At 37.7% G+C, this 24236-nt stretch overlaps 3 protein-coding genes across 10 annotated transcripts in view; all 3 read left to right on the top strand.

Moving 5' to 3' along the window:
* Positions 1-4128, top strand: part of relch (RAB11 binding and LisH domain, coiled-coil and HEAT repeat containing) — a 33512-nt gene extending 29384 nt beyond the window's left edge. For all 6 annotated transcript variants that reach the window (XM_057323240.1, XM_057323242.1, XM_057323244.1 and 3 more), the window contains 3 exons: positions 1224-1312; positions 1568-1638; positions 3579-4128. In XM_057323240.1, coding sequence (XP_057179223.1) covers positions 1224-1312; positions 1568-1638; positions 3579-3699 — 281 coding nt within the window. In that variant the 3' untranslated portion in view covers positions 3700-4128. The remainder of the gene's footprint in view (positions 1-1223; positions 1313-1567; positions 1639-3578) is intronic.
* A 2943-nt stretch (positions 4129-7071) lies between these two features.
* Positions 7072-18514, top strand: tnfrsf11a (tumor necrosis factor receptor superfamily, member 11a, NFKB activator). 2 transcript variants are annotated; one of them, XM_057323402.1, is made up of 10 exons: positions 7072-7328; positions 10567-10639; positions 10949-11074; positions 13118-13264; positions 13520-13610; positions 13997-14073; positions 15081-15188; positions 15279-15328; positions 15577-16294; positions 17563-18514. In XM_057323402.1, the coding sequence occupies exons 1-10, from the start codon at positions 7254-7256 to the stop codon at positions 17859-17861; spliced, it is 1764 nt and encodes a 587-aa protein (XP_057179385.1). In that variant the 5' UTR covers positions 7072-7253; the 3' UTR covers positions 17862-18514. The 2 variants fall into 2 exon arrangements, with proteins under 2 accessions (XP_057179385.1, XP_057179386.1); XM_057323403.1 differs by having other exon boundaries at positions 7072-7332; positions 10571-10639.
* A 1876-nt stretch (positions 18515-20390) lies between these two features.
* On the top strand, positions 20391-23077 carry si:dkey-73n8.3 (uncharacterized protein LOC100150965 homolog). 2 transcript variants are annotated; one of them, XM_057322253.1, is made up of 7 exons: positions 20391-20482; positions 20887-21002; positions 21268-21423; positions 21533-21637; positions 21854-22063; positions 22656-22842; positions 22962-23077. In XM_057322253.1, exons 1-7 carry the CDS (start codon positions 20409-20411, stop codon positions 23062-23064), a joined length of 951 nt encoding a protein of 316 aa, XP_057178236.1. In that variant the 5' UTR covers positions 20391-20408; the 3' UTR covers positions 23065-23077. The 2 variants fall into 2 exon arrangements, with proteins under 2 accessions (XP_057178236.1, XP_057178237.1); XM_057322254.1 differs by lacking the exon at positions 21533-21637.
* The last annotated feature ends 1159 nt before the right edge of the window (positions 23078-24236 follow it).

Here is a 24236-nt window from a genome sequence, read left to right as displayed (position 1 = left end):
CCCTAAACGGACTAACTGCTCTACAGAGAACGTTTCGTAAATATGTTATCTCCTTCAGCAAAGAAGCAAAAACGTGACAACATCTTAGTCCTGTGTCAGCCACCGTAGTGCTTCAAAGGGGAGGGGTGGAGTGAACTGTTGGTTGCAATTCGCAACCTCACCGCTAGATGCCGCTACATTTCTTACACTGGACCTTTAAACACTTAGCAATTTTGTCTGTCATACACTTTTGACTTCTTGTGGCCATATAATCTGTCTTGTGTAGTTAGACTTTTGACTTTTGCTAATTCTGCAGTCCAGCCAATCAGATTGTAGCTTTTTCTGTTTTGCTATCCATAATGCATCAGATGGTCCATGAACACGCTGTGGGTGATATTGTTAGAGTAGCATTTGAAATGACTTTCTGACAAATCAATTCAAGCCATTTATTGATTTTGTAAGCCTCAGTAACAGACGATGGTTTACATCTCCAAAACTGAAGTGGATTTTCTCAACACCTCCATTGCTGATGCCTGGAAGCAGAAGTGATCTTTTCACTGTTTTCTTTGAAGTTGTAACAGAGTTTGTGGCGTATGGCAGCTGACCACAATTTCACCGCCAGTTTCAACTGAATACCGAACACACACACGGTGTGGCCACTTTTCTTGTTTTTTCAATTTTGAACAATGGACAACTATTTAAGCTGGATAGGAGTCACCATCGCTCTCTCTTTCTCTTTCTTTACCTCCTCTTCAGAGTGCTTCAATGTTTCGAAAATGTTTGCATATCCCGCTGGCGGGGAAAGAAAGAAAATAAACCTCATCCATTTTTGTACACTAAATTGCAGGGTGGATGGCTGAATTTGTCGTTAAATGCTCTGTGATGTTGTTAGTTGGAGCAGAGAGAGTTTAGCCCGGCCCTTTGGTCAGGATTCCCAGCACCCATGCTTTTGCAGACGCTTCTTTAGTTGTTCTGTAAAATATTTCTCTGTTTCATTTCATTTTCCTCCACTGTTTCTTATTTAAGACCCCCGTGTAGTAGTGGCTTGCCTCCCATGCAGTTTTGTGAAACCTCCTCCTGTCTGTATTCTGACGCGCCGTAACATCACGAGTTTACATACGGGTCAAGGGGAATTGATATGTGTAGATTTTTATAAAGTTGATCGCCTTATTTGTTGGGAATAGGACAAAAGTATGTTTTATAGGTATGTTAGACATTGTCTTTTCTTAACTCGTGGGCTTCAGTTATTTCTGAAGAGCTGATGGTGAATCATTTCCTCCCGGGACTGAGATGTTTGAGGGCTGATATGGAGCAGCTTTCTCCAGAACACGAGGTACTCGATCTATATCTAGAACAACTTCTCAATTTATAAGCCAATACTCATTTAAATTGAAAAACATGTCCATGTCTTGTGTTTTAACTGTTCTTGTGCTTTGTGTCATATAATGCCATTTCTATTTATTGAATTGCCTGGTAATGCGCAGCTGATGTGCCACCCCGAACACGTGGTGTGTGTGCGTCTGCGTGTATGTCGCACTTCCCAGAAGCACATTAAAAATACTCCCGCCTTTGCTTGTTTGTCCTTTAGGTTATTCTGAGTTCCATGATAAAGGAATGTGAAATAAAGGTGGAGAACAAAGGCATTGGAGAGGCACAAGGGTGAGAAGTCATTTTCATACTTGTTTTTATAGTGTTGTTTTTTTCGCGTGTTTAAATGGAGCTCTACAAAAGTTCACTATAGTGGAAAATCAAATGAATACAGTGTTTTTCTTTTACCTCTCTTATTCCAACTTCAATAATTTCTTGGCCAGTATGGCGCTACTCAGCCGAAAAACAACAGGGCAAGTGCTTATTCAGTAGCAAAATAAATTAATTCAATATAAAAATGTGTAACATAAATACATAAAACAGTTCTCAAGTACACCTATCTAATCTTATTCTAGTCAGAAAAGCTTTTAACATGTTTATTTCCTCAATTTATCTGTCCAGCTTTGGTTTTGACTCAGCGTCTCCACTTCTCACAAGCATAGTGAGGTTTCCCATCAGGCATTGCAAGCTGGCTCGGCCACATGATTATTTCAAACCAGGTTTATTCACGCTGTGCCTGTGGGCCCATGGAAGGGTTGTTTCACATTAAACTAATAGCACATTAAGAAAAAATGCTGGTTTAAAACCGTAAGAACACATTTAGCCAAGTGTGAGCATTATTTATCTAATTCCTTCATTTCAGTTTGAGTAGAAAAGTGGGAGTTTCTTAAAGGGACAGTTCACCCAAAAATAAAATTTCTGTCATCATCTCACCCTCGAGTTCTTTCCAAATCTGTATAAATTTCTTTGTTCTGATGAAATATCAATTCAGTATTTGAAAGAATGCTTGTAACCAAACAGTTCTGGGATTTTATTGACTGGGTGAGTAAATGAAGACAGAATTTTCATTTTTGGGTGAACTGTTTCTTTAAGTTATATAAAACGTGCAATATTTATACAGTACATGTAAGCAATAATGTAGAAGTTCATTATTTCAAAATGTCAACAGGTTGGTTAAGGCGGCCCAGGAAGCTGAGGGGTCTTGTATTATCATGAGACCACAAGGTCATACAAAGCAAGAGAGTCCTGAAACAAGTCCAGCTATGTAGAGAATAGGTTAAAAGGGGTAACAAAAAGAAATATGGTTATATACGGTTTCACTTTACAGTGAGATTTGTGTTTGGTAAGGTTTATAAACGTAGCTTCCCCGGCTTGTGAACACATGTGGCACTAAAACCTTTAACTTTAAAATGCGGCTTGATCTTAACAGCACGTGTCTCTTTAATATCACATTGAGCAGCTGAGCAACGCTGCCAGTGGTTTTCTGCCACAACTCTTTGAGATATTTATAAATGTTTGAACGTTATAACTTCACAGAGGTCTATCATTCTGACTGTCATTGAGAGCCATTATACATCAGTTGATCTGCCCCTCACAAACCGTGTGGGTTTCTCTGCCACGAGTCATCTAGGATTTCACTTTTTATATTTCTTAAGCTGGGTGGGTGACATTAAAGCATGAATGTTTTAGAAGGAAATGCATCTTAGGGGACACTTTTGGACATTTAAAGGAACGGTTCACTTGAAAATGAAAATTCTGTCTTTCTTTACTCACCCTCAAGTTCCAAATCTGTATACATTTCTTTGTTCTGATGAACACAGAGAAAGATATTTGGAAGAATGCTTGTAACCATACAGTTCTTGGCCAGCATTGACTACCTTAGTAGGAAAAATAGCTTTATTTCTTTGTTCTGTTGAACACAAACAAATATATTTTGAACAATGTAGAAAAGCAAACAGTTCTGGGGCGCTTTTGACTACCATTGTAATTTTTCCTACTATGGTAGTCAATTGTGGCCAAGAACTGTTTTTATTTTTGGGTGAACTGTCCCTTTAAGTCCGCTATAGCTGTTCTTTTTTGTTTAATTTAGGGCTTTTACATTTATTTATTTTATCGTTTTGCTCATTACAAACACAGGCTTTTCTTGAATGTGTGCTTGGTAGCGTCTCTGAATATGACTATATCCCTCCCCAAAGGGATTTGGTATCTCTAACTTAAATGTTTTCTTTCAGGTCCATTTCTATTGCGGCCAGTCTGGTGGGCGAGGACGCAAAGACCAAGTTTCTAAGTAAGATGGGCCAGCTGACCACCTCAGGTGCCATGCTGGCTAACGTTTTCCAGAGAAAGAAATGAGAGCAGCCCCGGGTGTTTCCCACGATCCTGTCTGGGATCTTCTACTTGAAGTCAATCGTCTGCCTTTGTTTTATTCGTCTTTGAATTAATATATTTTAACATATTTATGTCTTAAAAATGTATTCCAGCCTCCAAAGAAATTTGCACTCATCTTTTTTCCCTTATTCACATCACTACACATTCTTTCTTTTTTGAAAATGTGAACTTTATGAAATCAAAAGAATTTCTTCCTTGTCTTGTTGTCTCTATCTGTTGCCGTGTCTCTGGAGAATATTTTCTATAAGTGTGTGGGGTTTTGTTTCTCTTGTTTTGGATATGTTCCAATCGTAAATAACTGTAAAATACAGTGAATCAAGAGAACCGCACCCGATATCATGTATATTTGAAATCCGTGTCATGAGATAATAAAAAGCGAAGACCACTTGTGTACTTATGTACATCTGACTCTTATTAGTGCCCTTTGACCTGTTTTGGATGAAGTACATTTTCAGTTTGTTTTTTGCCAATAGCAGGCGTTACAACAATTATAATATATTCGCACTCGAGTACCTTTTAAGCAAATGTCAGTAGCACATTGTTTGTCCCAGTTCCTCATTTATTGGGTTCATATCAGTTTATATACAGCACAGCCCTTGAACCTTCACTGAAAATACACAATATTGTGGCGCCTTGTTTAAACTTTCAGCAGGTGTTACTACAATAAAAATATGGCCTTCAAATACTTCAAAGACATTAGCTTGTTTCTGGAGAAAAAGTTTCAAAGTTCAGAAGATGATAAATTATCTTTTGATTACATGGTCATCGGTTGCTGTGAGGACATTTTTGTTTGATTCTACAGAAGCCTTTGTTAAGGAGTCAATTTATTGACGCAAGGAGATCAAAATTTGCATGTTCATTTTAATCTTTAACTTTTGTGTTTTACACTGTAACTTTTTTCTTTTTTTTAAGAAGAAACAATAATGCTCTAACAGAAGTATTTGCATAACCCTTAATGGGGATCAGGTAAGAGGTTACACCAGGCGTCAGTGCTCCCGAGATTTATGTCTGACTTTAGAGTTGATCTACAGTAGTATGTGTGGAAATTTCATTGTGCAGGGCAAGAGTTGAAGAGGACTGTGAGTCAGAAATCAGGAACATTTCCAAACCCAAAGAGGAAAAGAGAGGCAGAATAAACCACAGGAACGTTCTGCCTCTCCTTGTGTTGTTTTCTTTTGCCTTGTTGATCATGTGTATAACTAGACAGCAAACACGATCTTTAAAATTCGGAGTTCTGTCCAATATGCAACTACTTTGATGTCAAATTATAAGATGTTTTAGAGTGCCAGCCAGTCTGGATTTCTTTCATCGACTTGAGTGCACTTAACACAGTAGGTAATGAATCAAAACACGTTTTATGATCTCAGAGACTTGGCTAACCACTGCAATATCACAGATCCAAATATTGTGATATTACTACTCATGTTTGTTACTGATTCAATTGCAAAACACCAAATTATTTCTCAATATTTCTAAATTATTAATAACATGTTTGAGTGTTATTTTTCCTGTATGAACAATTAGTCTGTTGTGACATCTCTAAACTGCCTGTCAAAGCAGCTTTTTTTGAAAGGCCTCCAGGAACTGAGGACAGCGTGTACATGATTTGCATGCGTGGCTGTGGAGGAGCTGCATGGAAGAGGGTGCATGGGTGCCAAAACATGCCCTTCAGCTTTATTGACGACAGTTATTCAAAGCAGCCTGCTGGTTTAATGGGGCATACACGGCAGCTTTGGGCTTGAAAGCGAGAGGATTGCAGATTAGTAAAATTTCTGGCGAAGTTTCAGACACACGCCCTAGAAGGATTTACTGAAAGGGTGCATTGCTATCTACCCCAGCCCGTTTACGATGGTTAGGAATCTAAGAAGTGGAATGACAATTTCAGTTCTACATATTCAATATGTGCTGAAATACGATTCAGGCTAGTGTTTCTCAAAGATGTGCCTCAAGATGTCGCAACATTAAAATAAGTTAAAACAACTAAAAATCAACGTATTTTTCATTGTTGTTTTTATTTGTTTTCTAGTTATGCCAAGCTGTAGATTATTTTACTGGGTGCAACTTGTCAGTGCTGCATGAGGCCTCAAATATTGTTGTGGACAATGGGGTGGAGTCTTGAAGTCAAAGGTTGAGATTCACTGATTTATTCATGAATAATACGGAATAAGTGTTAACTTTATTTTAATGTTACAGTCTACAGATTTTTTATCCTTATTCTGCTTTTCAAGGACCGGCAGGTTACAATAAAAGTTACACAATTAAAGCTATGACACTAAATTCATTTGATAACCCATGTTTGAAGCATGCAAGTTTTTTTTTCTAAAATCGGCCGGTCTGTGTTTGTTTATCAGTCTGGCTAGTGGCTAGTAATAAAATAATTTAACTTATATTATATTTAATTTATATTAATAATGTAGTTTATATTAATTGTAATAAAATAAAATACTCTACAGTGACTCCGTTGTTATTGATTCTTTGCGAAAGTCTACCGGAAGTTAAGTTGGGCCACACGTTTGTTCATGTTGTTGCCGTAAAAGTCCCCGTGAACCGGAAGTTGCGATCGTTTTTACTTCCGTATTCTGACACATTTCGGAGTGAAAAGGAATTTCAAAGTATAAAATTAGTGGGTGTGGCTTGCGTTTTTCCTTGAGAATTGATTGGATGTGTAAAAACAGCCGCTGCATTTTGAAATGAAACTGGCAGCAGACTGACAGTTGAAGGGGAGGAGTTAACGGATGCTCCGGCCAAGCCGTTTAGTTTACGTCATTTGAGATGGATAGTCATTTCAGGGCGGAAGTGCATTTTCAGATTTTAACCAAAGATTATTAGGGTATATGAATTTTAAAAAGAAAATGACCCACATTGATAAGCTATTTACTATAAACGCTGCAATATTTCACGAAAAAATAAGAATCGTCATTTTTAATTTCACTGGGACTTTAAGACCATCTATAGACCATTGTATTTTTTAAATTGTTTATTTATTGTTCTTTTTATGCCTGTTGTGTAAATTATATGAGCTATTGTGCGAACAATAAGAATTTATGATATTTATTATTCCATTTTTATTAATATTTATCTTAAATATTGTTTAATACATATAATAAAAAAGAACTATTGTAACCATTACTATTATTGTTGTTGTTGTTTTAAAGTATCTACAGTATCTATATTTTGACCCTAATATTTGCTGCTGAACCAAGTGTTATTATGTATATCAACCCATTCATGTGTGGAATACTTTGATTACGAGAAGGGGGAGGAGCGTGTGAGAAATTGAGCAGCGTGCACATGACTCTAGTGCTGTGGAAAGACAGCGCGAGCTGCAGTCGGGCGTGCGTGACTGAACATCATGGGACATGATCTCTGAGACTGGAACTTGGACAGTTCTTCATCTCTTCTCACTGATACCAAGAGCGCACAGAGGACTCCTGTGGACCATACATACAATCATACTGAAACCCAAAAAACATTGCTGAGTCCGCTTTTTTTCGGCGCGTGTTTTAAAGTTTAGAATAATGAGACTGGATTTTTCAGCTAGCTGGATATTTCAAGGATGGATCACGCACTTGGTGCTTGCTCTGTGCACGCAGGTAGGTTGTTTGCGGTTGTAACTGATGTAAACATACAGCTTTTTAATCCTTTTCAGTTGGAATGTGGTTATTTAAAAAAATATATGTTAAATATTACTGTTTCAGTCGGGAAAAGGTTTCGGTATTTACTGGAAACCGTTTAGGATAGCCCTCCTCCTCACCGCAATGCCAAACTCCGTTACCCTCCTCTCTTCATTTCAGCTCTTGCTTTGTAGAAACTGCTTGTACAGTTTACACACATGGCTGTGTCTCAAAACCTAGTAAACTACCTAACATGACATTTTTCCCAAAAATGCTGTAAGCAGCTACCAGCTGAAAAGTTGTAATGGTTTCTGTTACAAACGCCAGTATGAATTTTCCTTTAAAACCAGTATAAATTCCTTGATGTTGTGGGTTTGGGTCTTATTCCAGTAGGATCTAATGATGTGCTATTGGTACCCATCCACCAGCTATCATCCCACCAGCAGAACCCATCACATTACCAATAGAGACCCACAGAGTCCATTATAGTTTCTATTAAAACCACTACATCTGTGATGATTTCTGTTATTTTTTTCTTTAGCAGGCTAGGTTTAGATGTGTAGTCACTCTCTTGTTCTTCTGATGTAAGCAGTTTTCTGCTAGCAGTCAGATTTATTCTATGCACTTTTGCCCGAGTTGGAATTGTGAGGGGAACTCCATGTGAAAGGGAATGTCAATGGGATGTGCCTCGTTCATGTTGTTTTGAATGATCTCTAAACCATAAGTGTGCGGGCTTTTTCCTAGAGAACAATACGAGGTTTCCCCTAAACATAAATGTGAAAATGTGCAAAACAGGCATGTGTGGTTCCTTAAAATTCCCAACTTCGGCAGCATTCCATTGACGATTGACATATAACCTTTTCAAAGTCATAGCCATAGTAATGCAACGTTCCCTATCGTTTCAAGTAGCATCTTTCAAAACTTATATTGTAAATGAAATCATAATGGATGTTTCCTATCTGGTTTGTAGAAGGTATAGGGAAATAATATAGATTCAACGTTTGTTTTCGTGCTATCAAAATGCATTCATTCATTCATTCTGACTGCGAGTAAATCAGTCTCCCAGCTGTCTCTCAATGTTATCTAACGGTCTATCAGGTCAGAAGGTTTAACTTGTTTTCTATTGCATCACATTCAGGTCTGAACTTGCCAAGTTGTGAGCAGCACTATACAAGAAAATGTTATTGTATTACATTGAATGCTTTTTTCAACCTTTAATTGTAATAAATGTTGTTAGTGTATTCTTCAGGCAATAGACTTGCATAGACTTGCCAAATTCATGATGCTATTTTTTACCACAACTGTGAGTCATATTTCATATAACATACTAGGTGGGTAAATGTCTTACAATATATAATAGTATATTATACTTGTTTACCAAATCATTTTACCAATTTAATTCTGCCTTTCTTTGCACATACATAGACACAATGACCTCGACTGATCTTATAAAATCATTTGAATTGCTGTGAGTTACAGCGTATCGTGCAACGCTCGGCTAAACATAGTGATGTCCCGTGAGAAAGACATCTCGTGTCCGGCGCATATTTTCTAACGTATAATTTTTCAGGGCGTTACTGACCATGATCTTATATATTTAGTCAATGAAAATATGTTGTGTCGCTCAAGCGTGCCCTTATGCTCCGATGAAGAGGGATCAGAAAAGATTCTGAACATTCTTTTGGGTTTCCTGTGTTTTTTCCTCGTGCTTCCATCAAAACGATTGTGGGTCTTTCAACGAGGCAAGAAAATCCCTTCTCAATCAAGTCCATAACTGCAATGTCCTAACAAAAAAAAACACTACATCATTTACAAATTTAAAGTAGCTATACAATCATGGTGAAGTATTCTTAAATATCATCAGAGAATTATATTGCATAAACATTATTATTTGAATAGTGTCACCCACAGGGTTGTGTATCATGTCACAGTAGGACACAACCTGTTTTCATCATTTGAATAAAGCTGTTTTTTTTCTCATAATATTTGTTTATTTGCTTACACTAAGCTTGACAGGTTACTTGTATAGGTAAAGGTCATGTCCTTTTCAACAAATTTGATAAAGAAGCCTTTCCTTATGAATTTCCATAACACACGTGGATTTTTCCTATTGAGGTGATGGTTAAATGCACTGATCCATAAACTACATCAGGAAACTGGAATAAGACTGGATATGTTCACAAAATGTTTTCTACATTGTTTTAGTGGGATAAACAATGCTTTCATGATTCATAAAACGTCCTCTGATTTTAAAATACAGTCCATGTTGGCTGGCATACAAAACCTCAACATGACCAGCGGGGGACGTTTATTTTTTACTGTACTTGCAAAAAGGAATCTTGGTATTAATTTCAAGTCTGTTAAGAAATATCTAGTATTTCAGCCAAGTCCTTTCCACAACCCTGCTCACCTCCGCCAGTATGCTGAGCTTGGCACTATTTTCTTTTTTATTGTCTTTTATATTAGTGACAGCTGGATTTTCTCATATTTGCACTGAATTAGAGGATTGCGTATAATTTTGCCCCGCTGTTAAACCGTGGAATGCTTTTGTGGTATCTGGAGGGATGTGGGTGGCGTTTTGTGTCTTATTTTCCTTTTTTATGTTCTTTCTACAGGCTGCTGTGAGTTGAAAAATATACCCCTACATATACAGCCTCTCTCTTTCCTTCTGATGTCTTTAGCACTCAAAAGAAGCTTATGAATTAAGATTATCAATGGAAGTTATGACAAGAGTAAAGGCTCAAAAGTAAATTCACAATGTTTCATAAGGTTATAGTTTAACATATAAACTGCTTTAGGAAAAAACATTTTGGACGGAAACTGACTAAACGCACTAAAATGACGAAATATCAAGATAACAAGAAGTAATTGCAAATCTCACATCTGTTGTTTGATGTCCCTTGGATGCATGTTAGTACTATTGCAAACAGGTTTCCAAAGAATCTGAATGTAATACAAGGTAGAATATATTTGGATGAATTGCCTTGACACTACATTTGACCTGTGATGTCATCTTTTGCATTCGGAAGTCTTAGTTAGGCTGAAACCCTGTCTCTTACACACAGTAAACATCTATATTTAAAACCTCTCATATGAGTCCTCTGAGAGCACATCTCACAGTTACACAATTACTCTAAAATGTCTACTCTCATACTCTTATGTTTCTGGCACTTATGTGACATGTTGCTGTAAAACGTTTATTTGTCATTTGTTTCAGACAGGATTGGCCAAAACCTGCCGCCATCCTGAGTATGAGCACAACGGAGTATGCTGCAGTAAATGTGAACCAGGTGAGTACTCCATATTGTACAACAGCGAACACATTTAACTGAATATCTGTCTGATCATTGGAAGTGATTTATAAAGGCTGTGTGTGAGGTTAGTGGGTGTGAAAGGTCAGGTTTAAATAAAGATAAAACTGCTACTGCCCATTTTTCCGAATTAAAAAGCAGAAGAAGAGAAAAGGGAAGAGGTCCACAAAAACCCACATAAACTATGATCTATAAACACTTCCTCCCCACAGATCCGAAGGATTTCTCTTGCAGTGTGCATGTTGTTTTAATGTCTTTAATTGTACAACTGATTTCTTTTCAATGCAGGAAAATATGTTTTCGACCATTGCACTGGCACCTCGGGCACAAAATGCCGGGGTTGTGGTCGTGATGAGTACCAGCCGGACTGGAGCAGTGACATGAAATGCATCCCTCAGAAGTTCTGCGACGAGGGTCAGTCACCTCCCTTATGAAACGAAAATATATGGGAATATACTTTCTGGAGCATATAATGCAATATAATAAATGATACATTTCCATATATGTGACCCAGTCTGTGAAAACCCTGCTAAAGTCATTTTTGTATTTACTGTTTTATACATAAAATCATTCAATCAAAATATAACCTTAATATCTTCAGTATTGACTCGTTAAGACCAAGATTGAAACCATAGTGAAATTATATAGTTGAAATAAATCTTTGACGCTTGTTTTCTCAAAATTAGATTTTGAGACATTACACTGCGTTCCAAATTATTATGCAAATTGGATTTAAGTGTCGTAAACATTTAATTTTATATTGTTCAGTTAAACTTATGGATGGTATTGTGTCTCAGTGCTCTTTGGATCACTGAAATCAATCTCAGACACCTGTGATAAGTAGTTTGCCAGGTGAGCCCAATTAAAGGAAAACTACTTAAGAAGGACGTTTCACATTATTAAGCAGGCCACAGGTTTCAAGCAATATGGGAAAGAAAAAGGATCTGTCTGCTGCCGAAAAGCGTCAAATAGTGCAATGTCTTGGACAAGGTATGAAAACATTAGATATTTCACGAAAACTTAAGCGAGATCATCGTACTGTGAAGATATTTGTGGCTGATTCAGAGCACAGAAGGGTTCGTGCAGATAAAGGCAGAATGAGGAAGGTTTCTTCCAGACAAATTCATCGGATTAAGAGAGCAGCTGCAAAAATGCCATTGCAAAGCAGCAAACAGGTATTTGAAGCTGCTGGTGCCTCGGGAGTCCCTAAAACCTCAAGGTGTAGGATCCTCCAGATGCTTGCAGTTGTGCATAAACCTACTATTCGGCCACCCCTAACCAATGCTCACAAGCAGAAACGGTTGCAGTGGGCCCACACATACATGAAGACTAATTTTCAAACAGTCTTGTTTACTGATGAGTGCCGTGCAACCCTGGATGGTCCAGATGGATGGAGTAGTGGATGGTTGGTGGATGGCCACCATGTCCCAACAAGGCTGCGACGTCAGCAAGGAGGTGGCGGAGTCATTTATGCTGTCACTGTTGGGCTGGAATCATGTGGAGACAGCTGGTGGGCCCCTTTAGGGTCCCTGAAGGTGTGAAAATGAACTCTGCAAGGTATGTAGAGTTTCTGACTGAGCACTTTCTTCCATGGTACAAAAAGAAGAACCATGCCTTCCGTAGCAAAATCATCTTCATGCATGACAATGCACCATCTCATGCTGCAAAGAATACCTCTGTGTCATTGGCTGCTATGGGCATAAAAGGAGAGAAACTCATGGTGTGGCCACCATCCTCCCCTGACCTCAACCCTATTGAGAACCTTTGGAGCATCCTCAAGCGAAAGATCTATGATGGTGGGAGGCAGTTAGCATCAAAACAGCAGCTCTGGGAGGCTATTCTGACATCCTGCAAAGAAATTCAATCAGAAACTATCCAAAAACTCACAAGTTCAATGGATGCAAGAATTGTGAAGGTGATATCAAAGAAGGGGTCCTATGTTAACATGTAACTTGCCCTGTTAGGATGTTTTTGATTGAAATAGCTTTTGATTTCAGTAAATATGACCTCCTAATGCTGCAAATTCAACAAATGACCATTTTCAGTTTTTTACAACCTATGAAATGTTTTCAAACTCTGTTGTGCATAATAATTTGGAACAGTTCATTTTGAGTTTTTCATTTTTTAAATAAATACTGTTGTCAGTGGGAGGTTTGTTCAATAAAATTCCAAATGTACCCTAACTGTTGATTACTTGAAAATTATACTGACTGTCATTTGCATCGACAAATTAGGAAAACCAGAGAAAGATATCATTTGCATAATAATTTGGAACGCAGTGTAGTATGGTTTTCACAGACTGGGTCACATACAGTATTAGAACCATGTGCTTATATTTGATGAAAAAATACAAATATATGAAATGTGGACATTCTTTATGTATTGTTCAATATATTGTAATATATTAACGATGTGTTGTTCCATAGATTTACAAATAAATATGATATATATCTGCAGGTAAAGGCTTCAACCGCACTCGTCCACACAACCCCATAGCGCCCGAACCCTGTCGATGCAAACAGGGTTTCCACTGTTCCTTAATAAACTGCGAGTATTGCGAGGCTATTGAGAAATGCCCTGCTGGAGAAGGAGTTGTGATGTGTGGTAAGAGCCTGTTGTGACCGAACAGTTTGTGGGCTCATATAAAAAGGATCAAACTGTACTGTAATTCTCATGCGCTTCAGATTTTGGGGGTTTGTTTGTCCTGAGGTACATTAAAGCGGGGTTGTTAATCATAAAGAAGCATTCATTTAGCATCTTTGATCAAATCTTTAAAAAGTCTTAAAATGATAACTAAGAACACTTCTGTCACTGTGTGTCTAAATGAACATCCCCCGTTTCTATCTCTCTTCATTTCAGACAAAGCGTCAGACAGAGCATCCTGTGTCCCGTGTCAGTATGGATTTTTCTCCGATTCCTTGTCGACAGAAGTCTGCAAGAAATGGACAGAGTGAGTATCTGTGAGAACATAAAACTTTGTGTACATTCACAACTCCACAGGTTTAACAACAGATGGGAGTGTACGCCACAAACGTGCTTGTTCTCTGACTCACGCACGCAGATCTCAAAGGACTCAAAGTCACAGCTTTTCTTCTCACGGGCACGCTGTTTGTCTGGAGGAGGTCACAGGAATGCGCAGTCATTTTTTCAAGCCCCCTCAGTCTTACCGCACTGTGGTATTATGATTAATTACTCCACCACTTCCCCTTGAAAGATCCCATTTTCTCTCTGCTTTTTTCTCTGTGGTTACTTTTAGCAGAGAAAATTGGGATTGATGAAGCTAGAGTGACCAGGCTGTTGAGCCGCCCTGTGTTGATATGTCTCATTCTCTTCCAGCTGCAAGGCCATTGGCAAGACTGAGAAGCAGCCGGGCAGCAGTAAGACAGATGTGGTGTGTGGACTGCATTCTCCCGGTAGGTTGGATAAAGTGTTGTATGTCTGACCTCAGGAAATAGGCGGATATTGAAATCATTTGTATTGTGTCAAGTTCCATGAGCGTTTTATTAGGTTAAACTGACTCACACGACTGTGAAATGGCTGTGCAATATACTGCGCTGCATAGGGATCACAATATACCGTTATTGGGAATAACTGTGATATTAAAAACCACGATTATCAGTATATCACATGATGAAATAATTTCGCACCTTTTTAAAAATGAGCTTGAGAGCCACAACTCTCTCTCTCTGCCTCCCAACACTTGTATTTTAAGTAGGGCTGTCAAATGTTTAATCGCATCCAGAATAAAAGCTTGTGTTTGCATAATACATGTCTGTGTACTGTGCCATATTAAAAACATGCACATGCACATATTTAATAAAAATGTAAAATATAAAAATGAATAAACATTTATATGTAATTTAAATTATTGGTAAATATAAATAAATACATGTAAATTTTCCTAAATACAGTATGTATACATGTATGTGTTTATAAATACATAAGTGTGATTTAATGGTAAAAAAGAAAATAAACAAAACTGACGACTAATTTGACTTGATAGGATTATTTGTTTATTTAAAAACCCATGTAATTGAATACCACAGTAATATCGTCATTATCAATTCTTGTGGCCACTATAAGTGAAAAAGGATATCATCTTGATATATATGGGCTCTAAAATATAATATTCAAAAGTTAATTTGTACATTTTAATAATCCTTACCAATGACTTTAAAAATCACATAAAAAACAAAACATTGGAACATTATTTGAGAATTATTCTGGTTGCCTGTCTTTGTTGCTCAAACTGATTCGACACTCATCCAAATGGCTTCATTAGATGTGATAAAACGTAGAAAAACACATCCAGCTGACCAGAAAAACTCTATGATGACCTAAATAACTTAATCATCATCACATGCTGATGATACCTGACTATAATGAGTATTTTAACCTTTTCATTGACATACTCCTCCAGGTCCTACGACACCCTGGATGGTGGTGGCCATCCTCTCCGTCGTCATCGTGGTATCTCTGGTGGTTCTTTTTCTATTCTGCTGTAAGGAAAGGATGACCTTCCTCTCTGGTAAATATTGTTCTGGATTAAGTTGCTTTATTACACTTCGAGGGATTCATGTCTATGTTGTGGATTAAAGCTTTTCTTTTGGCGCCGCAGTAAATCTTCGCACGTGCGTCCAAAACCTGAAACGAAGCAGAAATCAACAGGTGAGTAAGAATGTCAAGACAGTGAGAGGTCTGAGGAAACGAATGTTAAAAAAACAAATTCATGCAAATTTGATCTGTTTGCTAATCTTCGAACAAAAAGTCACATGTCCTTGCTTCCATTAAAGCACACAAGTTGATCTTTGAAACATGCTCTGATGATGTTGAGATGTTTGTTTTGGTTCCTACTGTATAATATAGTCACAGACCTCATTTGCCTCATTTAAATATATGTATGTTTTATTCTTTAGGAGACTGTGATACCTTCACACTGTCCTACTGGTGCACAAACCTGCCCTCTAATTTGCCAAGAGAAAACCCCTCCAGAGATGACGTGTCCCAGCACCGTGTTAACCATCAATGATGAAACCTCCACTGACCAGGAACAAGACCACGACCGAGCTGACACATCATCAGGGAGCTCCAGTGAGGATTCTGGGAGTGGATCCGCATCCCCGCTGTCAGGCAGCTCCTGCAGTTGTGTGCTCTCCAAGGAACCCATAGAGGTCGGAGAAAACGAAGACTGTAGTCAACTGGTACCCATAGGCCTGACAACGTGCTGCTCCTGCAGAACAGGAGATGCTGCTGGTCCATCAACAAAAAATGTGCAGGTGATCAGTTTAAAAGAGCCTGTGGTATGTGAGAACTGCTCTTCCGAGGGTTTGCGTGCTTGCGCTGGCGACTGCGTTTACATGCAGCGCTCCCAGGAACTCTACCTGGACTACAGCAGCCCTGCTGGTAAGGACACCATGTCGGAGATAAGAGGTGACAGAGGTCGGGTCGAGGGCCAATATAGACAAAATGAACCCTGTTGCTGCAGCATAGACTCCACCACCATTCCTCTCTTGCCGTCTGTGAGCACTAATGACCAGGGCCTTTCGCTGATCCACAGCAATGATAATAAGATGTCTGACCCGGACGCAGACACGGAGTATCAGAACCAGTGCTCGGAAGCTGCTCTAACATCTGGTAAGAAAAAAACACTTGTAAATAGTGTGAAATTTCAAAGAAACACTGTTGTCTGTGCATGTGAGGTATTCAAAATATTGCTTCACAGACATTCCCAGATGCGCCAGCATTGTTATATGATTATATTCCTTTTGGATAAATATGATGAAAGATAAAAAGTAATAATCTTACAGGAATAGGGGGTTAGAAGTGCACAGTGTGGCAATTATTCCAGTAGTTTGATTATGCAACACAGCCCCACCTGCATGTTTGTTTGCATTGTAAATCGCATTGGATTAAAGCGTCTGCCAAATGCATTTGAAGTGTAAATAAATCAGTATGGAAGTGCATCAAATGTCTAATATTTCTATTAGGATCTAATATTTTATTAGTATTATTTACAGTTATGGGACCAGTGTGACCATCATTTTTCTTCACTAATAATTAGAACAAGCACATTCAGGTCATGTGCATTCCAGTAAGAAGTGTTTGTTGAAATAATGGCAGGCGCCCAGTGCCGGGAGTGGGTGTAGAGTCCATTTTAAACCTGCGGTAAATGACTAAAAGATGTGTGAAACGTGAGTCATTGATAGTCTGTTTGTCAAGAATATGTGTGTTCTGAAAAACGGGAACCATTCATTCAGCCTATATTCAAGGGTTTCGTGGTGGGAAAAAAAACAGTTAAAGGGATAGTTCACTTAAAATGAAAATCATTCATCGTTTACTCACTCTCATGTCATTCCAAACCTGTATCAAACCTTTTTTACAAAAGAAGATATTTTGAAGAATGTTGGTAACCAAAAACATTCACCCCTAACTGACTTCCTTTGTATGGACGCAACAACTGAGACATTTCTCCAAATATCTCCTTTTTATGTTCCTCAGAAGAAAGAGTCATATATTGACTGACATGAGGGTAAGTAAATGATGACAAAAACATTGATTACGGGTGGACTATCCCTTTAAGCGTCTCAAAAATAATACTTGTATATAACGGGTTCAGTCATAAGCTAAAAATGTAGACTGCGAAACACCACACTCTATTCATCATGTGTTCCAGACAGACTATAAATACGTTTGTATGATTTAAAAACATAGATCTGATTACCAAAACATGCAAACTGTTTGCTTTCAAAACGTGTTCATCAAACGTAAATGGGTTCCAGTTTTACGCTTTGGGTTCATCTCCAGGAAAGAAATACTTGTTTGGTGTTCATGGAAATATTGCTGTTTCTACTTCTGCCTTGTTCTGCTAACATCGACACTGATGTTTTCCCTATTTTCGGCAGGTCAAGTGACGGGAAACAACAACACTACTTTTATTTCCAGCGGGCAGGTAATGAACTTCACTGGTGAGGTCATTGTGGTGTACGTCAGTCAGACGTCACTGGGCAGCGGAGGGGCGACGGAGGAACCGTTCAGTTGCCCGGTTCAGGAGGAATCTAATGATGACAGCCTTCATAGTGAACCCAAATCTATCCCAAGCACATCACCCCAGGCCAAGAACGAGATCAGCCATTCACAGAGACATCTGCCTGTTCAGGAAGTGACCAATGACTGGTCCTGCATGGCAAAAACAAAGAACTGAGTATACTTTTACTGGACAGGAATAGACTTTTTTCAACCATGGATTTTTGTTGTTTTTTGTTATTGATAGGTTTATCGACAGCCCTTATAGCAACTTGAGTGCTATTTCATGAAAAATGCTATGCATTTGTTGACCTGTGTATTTATACCGTACTTTTTGTTGGTTTGCAGTAAGCATTGAATGAATTTGATGAAAGGGAAGAACATTGAGAGTGGCTTGGTGCAACAGTAAGCCAAATCATGGCCAAATATGATGTTAGCAGAGCCAGAGAAAGCATAAGTAAAGCCACCAGAACAAAAGCCGGGTGTTGCTTTCTCTCCGCCTTTTTCAGAAACTCAGCGATTGAACAGTACCTCATTGAAAGACGCTTTTTACGTTTCTGAGCTGATAACAGTTTAAAAAGCTACAGGGATAATTTACTATGTCTACATGTATGAATTTAAACCATTCTTCGTAAATGCTAAATCATTTTGTTTATTTATCGTGCCGTTTGTGCCGCTGACCTGACGTGTGTCTGTCTGACTGGAGCAGAAAAAGATAATCATGGATGTTATACACAAGCATTAAATGTATATAGTGATTGAAAACTGTTGTTTTGAATACACGAGTAGTGATTTTCTATGAATGCACTTATTACTGTAAATAAAGCTTGTTTGTATGAAAATCCTTTCATTTAAATGAGTGTGATGGAATGAGAGGCGTTTAGTCGAGCGATAAGCAATGTTTATGGCTAGTATGTGGTAAAACCTTAGTCTTTGAGTAAAACCAATGTTGACACATCAGTTTTAAATATAGCAGTCAATTGCTACCAGCTGTCTCAAATACAAGCAAATAGAGTTTAGCCACATGAGGTGAGAATGCTGAGAGTGCTGCATGTTTAGAGTAGGGAATATCATTTTGGGATGTTTGCCTTGATTGAAGTAATGACTGACTTTGGGAAGGTCTTACTGGAACAGAGACAAAAAGAGAATTCTTGAGTTTTGTCTGCCAAACAGGAAGTTAGAACTGGTCCTAATGTGGTTTTAGAGGCCTTTATGCACATTTGGGTCCTCGTGACCAGCACTCAATAAAGTGTTCTTCTAGTGCCATCTAGTGGACTACTTATAATTAGAGCATTACTATAGAAACAAAAACACAAGAAACACAATTTTTTTTATTATGTTATCATGTTTTTATTGTGTTAGTTGGCTGTATTATTTTTTGTTATTATGGCTTAAATCAAAACAAACCAACTGCAGTTTGACTGATATTAATTGGAATGCGCAATAAAAAACATGATTCTTGAATTTTTTAAAAACGGAGGTATCAAATTTTGGAACCAAACTCTTCAAATATATTAAAATATAACTAAGTAGTTGTATTATTGGCCACTAGCCAAACAAACGTAAAACACAGACCGGAAGTTAACTTCAGGCCAGGCGCGTGCGCATGCATTGATTTGTTATGGCGTATGTGGCGGATGGGAATCCTAGTGGAATAAGACTAAACAAGATAAAAATTGTAAACAGTAAACAGTTAATGGTTCGATATTTATAATAGTAACTTTATATTTATAAACGCCCTGTTGAAAAAAACAGCATAATGCTGGTTAGGTAGGTTTTGAAGCATGGATGCTGGTTTAAGTTGGTCATGTGCTGGTTTAAACTGGTCCTAAACCAGCTCAGGACCAGCTTGAACCAGCACATGACCAGCTTAAAATAGCAAATGACCAGCTTAAACCAGCACAAACCAGTTACCATGCTTCAAAACCTACATAACCTGCAAATGCTGTTTTTTTCAACTGGGCGTAATATAATATATTTTTTTAGGCCAGATCTTGTTTTTTTAATACTCTACTAACTAAAAAATGAGCCTCTATCAGCGCCATTTTATAATTCACCAACTACAGCCATGTGTTCTGTAGCAAAGTGGGAATTTGGGGGAACACCTTCTTTACACCGTTATGGATCATTTTATATTCCCTTGGTCATTTCTAAGGTGGCAGTGATCATAATACAGTATGTTCATGTCCGAACAGATAACATACTATCAGGTGACAGGAGAAGCCCAAGGTTTGGACAGGTGAGCTACGATTTGGCTTGGCTGGAAACTACCTGATTTTTGTCAAGATGAATTAAAAAAGACTTTCCCATCCTTTAAAATCAAGCCGTTTTAAAGCAATTCTCATGGGCGTTGTGTAATTTCTATTTTTAATGTTCATTTGACACAACTGTTGTTGCCAGAACTGTTAAAAAGTACCATGACACAAGTTACTTGGTTAATACTTTAAAAGGAAAGTCAAGTGAAACATCTTGCTAGTGGGAAACATTTTTTTTGTAAAGTTTCCAGGAACATGTTTTCATAAAGTGTGCTGCCAGTGGGTCACATAGCTACACAGCTTTATTTATCAGCCTGGCCTTTTGGATATATGTGGAATATTAAGTGTGAGTTTATTTTGTAAACCAAACATAATCAATTCGTTCTGACCTCAAAAGAAGAAAGGGGTTTTTGTGTCTAGCCTGCTTATTTAAGTACAAATGACACTGAGCATTTATCACAACACAGAGTATGAGTAGGTTTGACAAAGATCATTCTGGCTGGTTAACATTTAATAAATGTGGTGCAAAAATGAATACATCAAGGTAAGGACTATTTTGTGCTTTATTGTATATTGCATTATCCTTTGTCTTCTTAGATATTGAAAATGTATATGTAAATGAGCATTATTAACTTACATACAGTATATGGGTACTTGACAAATATACTGTACATATGTCCTATGGTGTGTCAGCAAAACTGTTCTATTATTAATATTTGTATTTTAAATACAAAATGGCATAAGAGAGATTTGTCTTAATTGTTTTATTTTGTAAGTTTTTGCTGTCACACACCTTAGGACACATTTATGGTATATTTATCAGCTACCCACACAAATTATGAACAATTAACTGAACAATTATTTCTCTTTTTATGCATAGTATATTATATGTTTACCTGTTGTTTTAGCGCTCTATTTGGGGAAACATTTGTGAAATGACTCTTTCAGGGGGCTGTTCTTTAAAAGCTGGTCATCTGATGTTCAGTTAGATGGTAAAACAGCTATAGTGACTGGAGCGAACACTGGCATTGGGAAAGAAACAGCCAAAGACCTCGCAAAACGGGGTGGGTAACACATTTAACCACCTTTTGTGTATTAGCATAATATGTAGAAATAAAATATAGCTCGGACTGCACATAACCACTTGTCCTGATATATATCCTTAATTCTTTACTCGAAAATTGCTGTAAACAATTACAGTTGATACATAATAAATAATTCAAAGAATGTTCTTGTTCTAGTAAAATCACAATGGTCATCATTATAGTAGCCGTAACAGACAAAAATAGTACAAACAAGTGCTGTTGTAATGTTTTTATGCGATTACAGGTGCACGAGTGATCCTGGCCTGCAGAGACATGGTTAAAGCTGAACAAGCAGCATGTGACATCCTCAGAGAGGTGGAGAATGCCATTGTGGTTACTTGTAAACTGGACCTGGCTGACACCAAATCTATTTGTGACTTTGCCCAGCTGATTTACAACAGTGAGTTACATATGAAGAGCAAAACTGTGTATAATAAGACATCATATATTATCAGGACATATTATACTCAGATCTGATCTTTTAAAACGTATGACTTTTTTGTTTTTAGCCGAAAAATCTCTTAATTTGTTGATTAATAATGCCGGAGTGGCAATCTGCCCATATTCCACAACAGCAGATGGCTTTGAGATGCAGTTCGGAGTCAATCATTTAGGTGTGATACCTTAATCACTCTTATTCCTTAAAGAATACTTATTTTCTACTTGATTGTTGTAAATGTGCATTGTGAAACAAAGTCTAACAATTTACCCAAGTCTTCCCTTATTTATCTTATATGTTCCTGGGTTTTAGCAACAATAGAGGTCATTGACGCTTGACGTGTATTCAGCGTATTCAGAGATGAAGATGTATGACCTCCTTTCTTCTCCAGGACATTTCTTTCTCACGTTCCTCCTTATGGATCTGTTGAAGCATTCAGCTCCTTCTAAAGTGATTAATGTCTCCTCATTGGCTCACTCCATGGGAAAGATCAACTTTGAGGATCTGAACAGTGAGAAGAGCTATCATCCCGTGAAGGCCTACGTACAGAGCAAACTGGCCAATGTACTCTTCACACGAGAGCTTGCCGCAAAAGTGGAAGGTACTCTTGCTGACATTCAAGTACATATTATAATGTGTAAACAAATGGATCAGAAGATGAAAAATCTTGGATGTATGTATTGTGAGCTTGGAAACAAACAGAACATTTTATGAAGAATTGATCAAAAAAAGGAAATGTTAAATGAACAGTAATATTTATAAAAGTAATATTCAATTAAATAAAATTAATATTAAAGTTTTATGAAGAATTGATCAGAAAAGAAAAATGATCACGTTAATATTAATTTATATGAAATTAATATTAAAAATTAAAGTAATATTAAAGATCTAGTGTATGCAAATGTATGACCATGTTAATGACTTTTTATAAAAGGATTTTATTATTTCTATTAAAAGACACAAGATCTTTGGAGCATTCTTGAATCATCAAAATTGCATCAAAGTTTGTGTGATACCGTGTCCATAATGGTGTTACGAATTCATCAGTATGGTATTTTACTGTGAGAGTCTCATGTTTTACCCACAAGCATTCTGCAATAAGAACTTTTTGTTTGGTTTTGTACTGACATAACATATGAGGTCTTGTGGTAGAACTAGTGATAGAATAGATGTGTATCTTTTTTCTTTGACAGAGATAGGGGTGAGTGTTTACGCCGTGAACCCAGGTGTAGTGAAGACAGATCTCGTGCGGCATATGAAAAAGGCTCTTCAGTTCTTTGTCAAGACATTTGGCTTACTGATAAAAACCCCCGCAGAGGGTGCGTATACCACCCTGTATTGTGCTCTTACCCCTGGCCTACCCAGTGGAGCCTACTACAGGTTTGTTAGATGTGATACAGGTGGTAGAATACCTTTGACAATACACATTTTGCATCAACAGAAATGCCCTGAGATATTGGTCCGTACACTAATGTTGTTTTTCTCATCATTTCTTTCAGTGACTGTGCTGTGGCGCTATGCTCCAGGGCCGCTAATGATAACAACACTGCAAGCAGATTGTGGGCTGCCAGTTGCCACCTGCTGGGCATTCGCTGGAGATGAAAGAGCTTCCACCAGTCTTATTTCACACTAATGCCTTATTAAATATGATAATAACCCAGTTTCAACAGCAGCCCACCTGGGGCCATATCTATATTCCTTGTGCAGATGGGTGTTTATGATTTACTTCTGACGGTTTCAGCGGCAACAGCATAAACAAACGTTAGACTTAACTTCCGGTAGACCTCAGCAGAGAATCAATAACTATTGAGTAGTTTAAGTTTCATTTAATACAATTCATATACTATAATATGTTAATGAATATAAACGAAATGTAAAATCTTTGTTTATAACAAAACACAGACCGGAAGTTAGCTTCAAGTTAGTTAGTTGAAACCGTCAGACATTATAGTCTGACAGTGTGATTAACGGTGATCGTCTTGGAATGTGATAAATAAGATGCTAGAAAGTAAAAATAAACCTGTACGTTAAATCTATCTACAGTCCTCAAAATAAATATGGTAAAACGCGTTCTTTGCGGCTAACGTTACCTTTCTTACCTTTGTCTGCAACAGCTTTTTCGAGGTTAAAGAATTTTGAGAATAAACACATGAGAGCTGGCTTACTTTGGCCGCAAAAGAAACGTTTATTGTGAGATCAACCAGTAAAACCCCTCTATACAAAATGTATTTTACATGGATACAGCAGTTCATAATGCCTCGAGACCCCTAAGTGAAACCTCCGAGTCCGTACGACACGTAGGAAGACATTGGGAGGAACCAAGACTCATTTAGAGGAACCCATCCGCCGGCACATTTGAACATACTGTACTTAAATATAGTCATGTACAAACATATTTTCTAGATATATGTTAGTTACCTTTTAACAGCACGGAGTGACATCTTACATAGCAAACTCAGTGTAACATCAAAATGCAAGTGTTCGTCATAACGTAGAACTCTGTGCACTGAAACAAAACGTAAACCTTACCCTTGCGAAAATTAGCCGTACGTAAAAATACGTACATATTTTGGTACAGTAAATGACACCCTCAGGTTTATAGGTAGAATTACAGTTGCTGTTGCATTCTTGAATAGATATTTTTGCACGTCTCCCTACTTTTATATAATGTTCCATTTTCTTTCCTCTGCGTTAAAATGTTTCCTTTTGGGGTGTTTTGCAACAATGCACATTGTGAGAAGATCTACAAATGATATGATGGCGCGTTTAACATA

This window comes from Triplophysa rosa, linkage group LG23, assembly GCF_024868665.1.
Source record: "Triplophysa rosa linkage group LG23, Trosa_1v2, whole genome shotgun sequence".
Taxonomy (NCBI): Eukaryota; Metazoa; Chordata; class Actinopteri; order Cypriniformes; family Nemacheilidae; genus Triplophysa; species Triplophysa rosa.
This window is presented reverse-complemented; position numbering and strand designations above follow the sequence as displayed.

Excerpts from the sequence above, each read along its gene's own strand:
- tnfrsf11a (XM_057323402.1), top strand. The coding sequence starts at position 7,254 with ATGAGACTGGATTTTTCAGCTAGCTGGATATTTCAAGGATGGATCACG. Across the intron at positions 14,074-15,080 it reads GTGTGGACTGCATTCTCCCG|GTCCTACGACACCCTGGATG; the intron begins GTAGGTTGGATA and ends ATACTCCTCCAG. Across the intron at positions 15,189-15,278 it reads AAGGATGACCTTCCTCTCTG|TAAATCTTCGCACGTGCGTC; the intron begins GTAAATATTGTT and ends TTGGCGCCGCAG.
- si:dkey-73n8.3 (XM_057322253.1), top strand. The coding sequence starts at position 20,409 with ATGAGTAGGTTTGACAAAGATCATTCTGGCTGGTTAACATTTAATAAA. Across the intron at positions 21,003-21,267 it reads CAAAGACCTCGCAAAACGGG|GTGCACGAGTGATCCTGGCC; the intron begins GTGGGTAACACA and ends ATGCGATTACAG. Across the intron at positions 21,638-21,853 it reads GTTCGGAGTCAATCATTTAG|GACATTTCTTTCTCACGTTC; the intron begins GTGTGATACCTT and ends TTTCTTCTCCAG.